This window comes from Empidonax traillii, unplaced genomic scaffold (genome assembly GCF_003031625.1).
Source record: "Empidonax traillii isolate 1590-97213 ecotype Southwest subspecies unplaced genomic scaffold, ASM303162v1 scaffold5611:size7671, whole genome shotgun sequence".
NCBI classification, from domain to species: Eukaryota; Metazoa; Chordata; class Aves; order Passeriformes; family Tyrannidae; genus Empidonax; species Empidonax traillii.
This window is the reverse complement of record NW_020960804.1, coordinates 1-7,671: the sequence shown is the minus strand read 5'-3', so window position 1 is coordinate 7,671 and position 7,671 is coordinate 1. Positions and strand designations below refer to the sequence as shown.

The following is a 7,671-nucleotide window of genomic DNA, read 5'->3' as shown; positions in this document are numbered from 1 at the left end:
CCCCCCCCCGAGGGGTGGGGGGGATCAGGGGACAGTGTGACCCCTCCGAGCGGTGTGGGGGGGTCAAGGGCACAGTGTGACCCCCCCCGAGTGTGCCTGGGGGGGTCGCGGCCCCCCAAAGTGTGCCTGGGGGGCCTTGGGGGGGTGTGGCCCCCCCGAGCGGGGCTGCCCCCCCCCGCCGGCCCTGCTGGAAGCAATAAACGCCGCGGGAGCGGCCGGGGCCACCCGGTGTCGTGTCCTCTGTGTCCCGGGGGGGTGGCCGTGTCCCCCGGGGGGGGTCCTGTCCCCTGGGTGGGGGGGATGTCCTGTCCCCTGGGTGGGGGGGATGCCCTGTCCCCCGGGGGGGGGGTCCTGTCCCCTGGGTGCCGTCCTGCCCCCCCGAGACCCCGGCGTGTCCCCCCCGGCCCAGCCGTGCCCTCCGAGCTCTCCCCGGCCCCCAATCCCGGTTTCCCCCCCACCCGGGCCCGGCCCGGCCCCGCCGGAAGTTCCGTCCGCGGGAAGTTCCGCCCTCCGGCACTTCCGGTCCGGGCGGAGCCGCCACGGCGAGACCGGGACAGGTCGGGGGGTCAGTTGGGACCGGGACGGGATTGGGAACGGGATCGGAACGGGGAGAGGGGCCGGGACAGGCTGGGAACGGGAACGGAAACGGGGACGGGGACAGGGACAGGGCTGGGAACGGGAACCGGGACAGGGAGCGGGACAGGGTTGGGAATGGAATGGGAGTCGGGAACGGGCACCGGGACAGACATCGGGACCTGAACGGGGACAGGCCCCGGCACCGGGATCCTCCGGGGGCACCGGGAGGTTAGCAGGGTAGGCGGGGGGAGGTCCCGGGCAGGACCCTCGGGCAGGACGGTCCCGGCCCGGCCCCGGTGCCAACCCCCCGGTCCCGGTGCCAACCCCCCGGTCCCGGTGCCAACCCCCCGGTCCCGCCGCAGCCATGGCGAACCACGCGCGGTTCGTGGCCCGCACGGTGATGGTGCAGAACGGCAACGTGGAGGCGGCCTACGGAGTCCTCAACAGGTAACGGGGGGGCAAAGGGGGGCAGGGAACGGGCCGGGGTGGGCCCGGGGAATGGGGCGATCCCATCGCTCCCACCTCCCTCAGCCCCGGCTTTAACGGAGTTCCCGTGGGGGGCGATTCCTTCCCCGGTGGTCCCTGGGGGAGCCGGGGGTGCTCCGGCCCGGCCGCTCCCGCAGCACACCGAGCTGTTCCCGGTGTTTGCAGGGGATGCCCAAACAAAGCGGATAAAACTGTTTAGACAGAGTTTTATGCCTAGAACAGCAAGGTATTTATTTATTTATTTAACGGCCGGGCAGCCTGCCAGCTATCAGCATCATCATGGCTGGGCTTTGGGAACGAAGATTTGAGAAGGGCTCTCCCCACGCTTGCTACAAGTGCGCTGATGGCTAAAAAGGCCAATGCCAGATAGACAAGTCCGGTTGCAGAAGGTGCAGCAGAAAGACGCAAGTGGTGCCAGTAAATGGCCCAGGATTCAGACCCATATAGGAGAGCAGACAGCACGATGGCTCTGTAAACGCTGTGCTGGGAAAACAGGCTCCCAGTTGGTTAGGTCAGAATGAGTATTTTATACAGGTTTGGCAATGATTACATCATAACCACATACATATTCATGTTATTGCATCATTAGATTACAATATTCATAGCAGGTGGAGTTAGGGGCGGAGATTGAGGCGTGGTCTCTATTTTGAGGAATATTATGGTGGGAGATCCTGCCTTACTTCCTCATGGGGTCTCAAATTCTCTCCTCTTCATCGGGTGACCCTGGTGACCTTTCATTCCTTCCATTGTTTCGTGTTCTGTTCACTGAGGCTTCCAGAAACCCTTGGCTCTGGGCCTATTTCACCTATTGAGATGTCACCTTGGCTCCTCTGGATGAGATTTGTGGGCGTTGGGTTCTTCGTCCAGTGTTTGTTGTGGTTCCTTTAAGGTCTGATGATGCCCAGCACGGGACAAAGTCTTCCTGTACGAAATGTAGCTTACAGTAAACGAAATATAGCTTTTGGTAAGCTGTAAGTCATACAGGGGGGTAGGGGGGCTCTCATGGGTTTACAGTAAAAGTATTTCGATTGACCCTTCCTGTTTCCCAGGGACGGGGCGGGCGATGCCGGGTGACCCCCTGAGTCCCGTGTCTCTGCCGCCCCGCAGGATCCTGGCGCAGGACGGGATCGCCGATGCCGTGCGGCGCTCCCGGTACTACGAGAAGCCGACCCGGGAGCGGCGGCGCCGGGCGTACGAGGCGTGCCGTCGGGTGTACAGCGCTGAGATGGCCCGCAAGATCGCCTTCCTGGCGCGGGCCGCGCGGCAGGACCCGTGGCTGGGCTGCTGAGCCCGTGAAGCCTCAAAAAACCCAATAAACCCCCAATAAAAACCCCATTAGTCGACTCGGTTTAATGACAGCGCGCGGGGAGGGGGCGGAGCCCGGCGGGGCCAAGCCACGCCCACATGGACACGTGATTCGGGCGGGGCGGAGCCCGAAGGGATCCCCCATTTTCGCTCCTCCTCCTTCCCGGCGTCCCCTGCGCGCCCGCCGCGCACGCGCCGCGCCGCCGTTTCCGCTTCCGCCCCGACGCGCCGTCACCGTCAGGGGCCGCCGGGCCGGGCCCGGGACCGGGAGCGGGTGAGGGGTGAGGGGAAGGAAACGGGGCCGGGGGGAGGAAACGGAGCCAGCAGGGGCAGCGGGCGTGCTGCTGGCGGGGACGGGAGCGGCTGAGGGCGGCGGGGTACGGGGAGGCCGTGGCGAAGGCGGCGCCGGGCCCGGCCCGCGCGGAGCCTCCCGGCTCTGTCTGCCCGTGTCGCTCTGTCTGCCCGTGTCGCTCTGTCTGTCTGCCCGTGTCGCTCTGTCCGCGCCGCCGGAGCCGCGTTTATCGGGTGTTGTTGGACCTCGGGGCTGCGGCCGCGGCTCTGCCCTGCCGGGAAAACATCCCCGGAGCTGGGGCTGCCCCCGGGGCTCGGGCGGGACGGGGAGGCTGGAGCGGCGCTAACTCACTAATTACACGAGTCCTTTGAGTAATTAGGAACGCGCTCGGGAGTTTTGGGCTCCGGGGGGAACCCGGGAACCGCTGGAGTCACGTCCTGGAATCCGAAATCCAGGGGGGCTGGAACTGACCCCTTGGGGATCCCATTCCCACTTCCAGGAGGGATAACTGGGAAAACAAGGCAGCGAAAGTCACCTCTGGGAGCTCTTCTTGGTGCTGATCCCGAGGGATCCACCCCAGGGGGGGCCCTGTTTGACTCTCCCTGTCCCTCCGCAGGTCGGGATCCCAGCAGGGCCCGGGGATGGCCCTGTCCAAGCGGGAGCTGGACGAGCTGAAGCCATGGGTGGAGAAGACGGTGAAGAGGGTGCTGGGCTTCTCGGAGCCCACCGTGGTGACGGCCGCGCTCAACTGCGTGGGCAAGGGCATGGACAAGAAGAAAGCGGCCGGTGCGTCCGGGGGGGCTGCGGGGGGCAGGGACCCCTGGATTCTCCATCCCCTGAGGGGCCCTGTGGGTTCTCCACCCCCTCAGGACCCTCTCCCCGAGCTGGGGGTTCTGCCCTAACCCTTTCTCTCCTTTCCAGACCACCTGAAGCCCTTCCTGGACGACTCCACCCTGCGGTTTGTGGACAAGCTCTTCGAGGCGGTGGAGGAGGGACGGAGCTCCCGCCACTCCAAATCCAACAGCGACCGGAACCGCAAGCGGGAGCTGAAGGTGATTATCGATTATTGATTATTGGTTACCGATTATTGACTGTGGTTTGGCTTCTCCTGCGGTTGGGTGGCCTGGAGGCAGCGCTGGTGTTCCCCATCCTGGCACACTCTCCTCTTCCAGAGAGGTACAGCTCGGAACGTTCAAGAGAAACGACTGCTCTCCATGTTGAAGTGTGTGAGCCTTTGTTCTCTTCCCCAGAGCCCAGGTGGGAGCCTGGCTTTGGCTCTCCTGGAGGGTTCTCTGTTAGGCTGGTGCAGTGCAGGGAATCCACAGGGATCCCTCTCCCTTGTCCTCCGTGCTCCTCAGGCTGTGTTTCCATCGGGAGCCTGGCAGAGCTGCTCCCGTCGCTCTGAGGTGCCACGTGGGGCCCTGTGCTGGATGACCTGGTGGGTTCTCCTTCTCTTTGTCCACCCAGAATCAGCAAGAGGTGGGGTTTGACAGCCCAGCTCTGGGTTAATCCCAGCTGGGATTCCATAGCTCTGGTGGTTCCCCCTTGTTAGGGATGGTGGAAGGCTCGTGCATCCAAACCTCTCTTCGTTTCCTTTCTTCTCTTGAGGACTCTTCCCGCCATCCTCTGGAACTGCATTTCCCATCGCTCTGCCCAGTCTGAGATTCCCTTCATGCTGCTCCCACTCGAGGGGATTCCCCCTCCACTCTTGCCGGGGTTCCTGTGCTGTGGCAGCCCCTGTTTCCCTGACCCTGTCAGTCAGCTGTGGACCCCGCTGGGGCAGAGTGACCCCCCTTGGCATCTGCATCTCTTGGGGAGCGCTGGGAGAAGCTGCCCCCCCTCCCTGGGCTCTGTTAGGAACTTGCTGTTCTTCCCCCAGCCATGGCAGGGGGTGCTGGGCTGGTCCCTGACCCTCACAGGGGGACAGGAGACGTGGGGACGTTGGCAGTGCCATCATCTGGTGGTGACAGGAGAGCAGGGACAGCCTCGGGTGACAGGAGAGCAGGTGCTGGCAAACAGAGGGGATCTGGTAGAGGGATTTGGCACTGGCAGAGGGATCTGTCGCTGGCAGAGGGGATCTGACAGGAGATCTGGCACTGGCAGATGGATCTGCTGCTGGCAGAGGGATCTGTCGCTGGCAGCTGGAGCAGGGCTGGGCTGGGGGTGCAGTTGGGGACCCCTCCCCAGTGGGGGTGTGTGGCCCGAGCCCTGGTGGTATTTCTGGCTCCCAGCTGAGCCAGAAGCCGGGCTGGGCAGTGACAGCACAGACTGATCCTTCTTCTCTTGGCTCCTGGCGTGGGGACGGGCGTCCCCCCTGCCAAATCCTCACCCTTGTCTCTGGAATCACATTCCTTGGAGCTCTTCTGTCCTGACCCTGCGGGAGCAGAGCTGGTCCCTGAGGTGCTCAGGCCACGGTGGCACTCCCAGACCAGCAGAGGCCGTGCAGAGGGATCTGTCCTGGCCCAGTGGATCCCGTGGCGTGGGCAGTGGATCCATTCCCGGTGCCCCCTGGGCTGCTCCGGGTTAGGTCGTTGCTTGGGAAGGTCAGGAACTGAACGGAACGCTTTCCACACTTTATACTATGGGCAAGTCCTTTCTCTTGAACTTGTAGGTTTTCCAAGAAGTACCTGTGTGGCTGAGGAAGTGTCCTTGTAGGATACGACCCGTTGTAGTGAAGAAGGGATTGCAACTAACGCTTACGACCGGTGTGTATATTTTCTTTTCAAATAACACCCCGACACACACACACACACACTACAGTAGCCCAGGGCACCGACAGGGCCAGGTTTGCACACACAGAGCAGGCACTGACGATGGAATCGGGAGCTGGGCTGGGTCCGGCCAGAGCTCCGTGGAAAAACGTGCCGTGCCTTTTGTTTTGGGAGCCCCTCCCTGGGGTCGCTGCTCCGTGTGCTCTCTGAGCTCTGCTTTCCCGGGGCGGCTCTGGCCTGGGATCCGAGCTGGAGTGGCCTGGCTCGGAGCCTGAGGGAGTGCTGCACGTGTCCCGACCCTCCTGTGGGGGAGGACGTGGCAGGACAGCACAGATCCCTTCACCAAACCCTCTCGAGTCGGTCGAAGACGTGGAAATGTTTTTATCCCAGTCAGGTCAGCTCTGGGCAGGCTTTTTCCATCTTTCCGTGTCGCTGAGACCTTAAACGTGCTCAGTGCCAAAAGCCACCTCTGAGCACACGAGGGAAGGTGGTGGCTGTCACACAGGCGGGTCCCTGCGCTGCCTCCTGTCCCTCCTGCTCCTGCATGGATGTCACTGGTGTTTCTCTGCTGGGGGCCCAGGGCAGGGGCTCTGTGTGGGCTCAGCCTGCAGTGCCACCCTGGAGTTCTGCCCCTCGGAGCCGGAGCTGAGCCTCGTGCTGGTTTCTCACCTCGAATCCCGGCCCCTGGGGAGAACACTCCGCTCTAACCACGCTTTTCTCCTCTGTCTTTGCATTAGGATGTGTTTGGTGACGACTCTGAGGTGTCCAAGGAGTCCTCTGGCGTCAAGAAGCGGCGGATACCGCGGTTCGAGGAGGTGGAGGATGAGCCCGAGGTCATCCCGGGCCCGCCGTCAGAGAGCCCGGGGATGCTGACCAAGCTGCAGGTCAGTCCAGCTGGGCAGTGGCACCTGCCCTCTGCCTGTGCCAGCGTGGTTTAGTGTTTGTCCTAACCCACATCCCTTTGCCAGCAGCAAAGAAACACTCACTGTGTGTGTTTCCCCTCCAGATCAAGCAGATGATGGAGGCAGCCACCCGGCAGATCGAGGAGAGGAAAAAGCAGCTGAGTTTCATCAGCCCTCCGACACCACAGGTACCTCCTGGGGCCAAGGGGCAAAGCCCACGTGGTCCCTGCTCCATCTGCCACCTGTTGGCCTGGGCGTGCTGGAAATTCAGAGCGAAACTCCCCTTCTCTGCCAACAGCCCAAAATCTCCTCGTCGTCGCAGTCGGAGCGCCTGCCCATCGGCAACACCATCCAGCCCTCGCAGGCGGCCACCTTCATGAACGACGCCATCGAGAAGGCCCGCAAGGCCGCCGAGCTGCAGGCCCGGATCCAGGCCCAGCTGGCCCTCAAGCCGGGGCTCATCGGCAACGCCAACATGGTGGGCTTGGCCAACCTGCACGCCATGGGCATCGCCCCGCCGTGAGTACCCCGTGCCGGGCGGGAGGAGGTGTAAAAACACGGGAATGAGCTCAGATTTCCTCTAAGTGAACTCAACATTCACCCTTTAACGCGGTGTGCGTCTCGTCCTGCCCGCAGGAAGGTGGAGCTGAAGGACCAGACGAAGCCCACGCCGCTGATCCTGGACGAGCAGGGCCGGACGGTGGACGCGACCGGGAAGGAGATCGAGCTGACCCACCGCATGCCCACCCTCAAGGCCAACATCCGGGCGGTGAAGAGGGAGCAGTTCAAGCAGCAGCTCAAGGAAAAGCCCTCGGAGGACATGGAGTCCAACACGTACTTCGACCCCCGGGTCTCCATAACCCCTGCCCAGCGGCAGAAACGCACCTTCAAGTTCCATGAAAAGGGCAAATTCGAGAAGATCGCCCAGAGGTTGCGAACGAAGGTATTGGAGAGGGGGGTTCTCCTCTGCTGGAGTGGGGAGGGAGCTGAAAGGCTCAGGAATAAGAGCAGAGTTTGGGCAGGTGCTGTGTGGTTTCTCTTGCAGTCTCTGTCAGGTGATTTAAAAACCCCAATCAATCAGGACGTGATCCACGCTGAGCTGTTCCTGAAGGTTCCGCTGTTCTGGGATGGCCTTTTTGTGACATTTTCCCCCTCCTCGTTCTCAGGCTCAGCTAGAAAAGCTGCAGGCAGAGATCTCCCAGGCTGCCAGGAAAACTGGGATTCACACCTCCACCAAGTTGGCTCTGATCACCCCTAAGAAGGAGCTGAAGGAGGGGGAGATCCCGGAGATCGAGTGGTGGGATTCCTACATCATCCCCAACGGCCTGGATTTGTGAGTGTTCCCAGTGTTGGTGGTTCTGCTGCGGGAGGAGCTCTGGGAGCTGCTCAGGGCAGACAC

At 62.7% G+C, this 7,671-nt stretch overlaps 2 protein-coding genes across 2 annotated transcripts; both read left to right on the top strand.

Moving 5' to 3' along the window:
* Positions 1-905: 905 nt before the first annotated feature.
* MRPS21 (mitochondrial ribosomal protein S21) lies at positions 906-2,395 on the top strand. Its single transcript, XM_027910973.1, has 2 exons — positions 906-1,023; positions 2,170-2,395. The coding sequence occupies exons 1-2, from the start codon at positions 941-943 to the stop codon at positions 2,348-2,350; spliced, it is 264 nt and encodes an 87-aa protein (XP_027766774.1). The 5' UTR covers positions 906-940; the 3' UTR covers positions 2,351-2,395.
* A 180-nt stretch (positions 2,396-2,575) lies between these two features.
* PRPF3 (pre-mRNA processing factor 3) lies at positions 2,576-7,609 on the top strand. Its single transcript, XM_027910972.1, has 8 exons — positions 2,576-2,641; positions 3,276-3,445; positions 3,581-3,711; positions 6,108-6,254; positions 6,377-6,460; positions 6,571-6,791; positions 6,909-7,215; positions 7,439-7,609. Exons 2-8 carry the CDS (start codon positions 3,301-3,303, stop codon positions 7,607-7,609), a joined length of 1,206 nt encoding a protein of 401 aa, XP_027766773.1. The 5' UTR covers positions 2,576-2,641; positions 3,276-3,300.
* The last annotated feature ends 62 nt before the right edge of the window (positions 7,610-7,671 follow it).

What these genes read in the sequence shown, in the direction of transcription:
- MRPS21 (XM_027910973.1), top strand. Translation starts at nt 941, where the DNA reads ATGGCGAACCACGCGCGGTTCGTGGCCCGCACGGTGATGGTGCAGAAC. An exon ending in GCCTACGGAGTCCTCAACAG is followed by an intron (nt 1,024 to 2,169) that starts GTAACGGGGGGG and finishes GCCGCCCCGCAG; the next exon opens with GATCCTGGCGCAGGACGGGA.
- PRPF3 (XM_027910972.1), top strand. Translation starts at nt 3,301, where the DNA reads ATGGCCCTGTCCAAGCGGGAGCTGGACGAGCTGAAGCCATGGGTGGAG. An exon ending in GGATGCTGACCAAGCTGCAG is followed by an intron (nt 6,255 to 6,376) that starts GTCAGTCCAGCT and finishes TTTCCCCTCCAG; the next exon opens with ATCAAGCAGATGATGGAGGC. An exon ending in GCCATGGGCATCGCCCCGCC is followed by an intron (nt 6,792 to 6,908) that starts GTGAGTACCCCG and finishes TCCTGCCCGCAG; the next exon opens with GAAGGTGGAGCTGAAGGACC.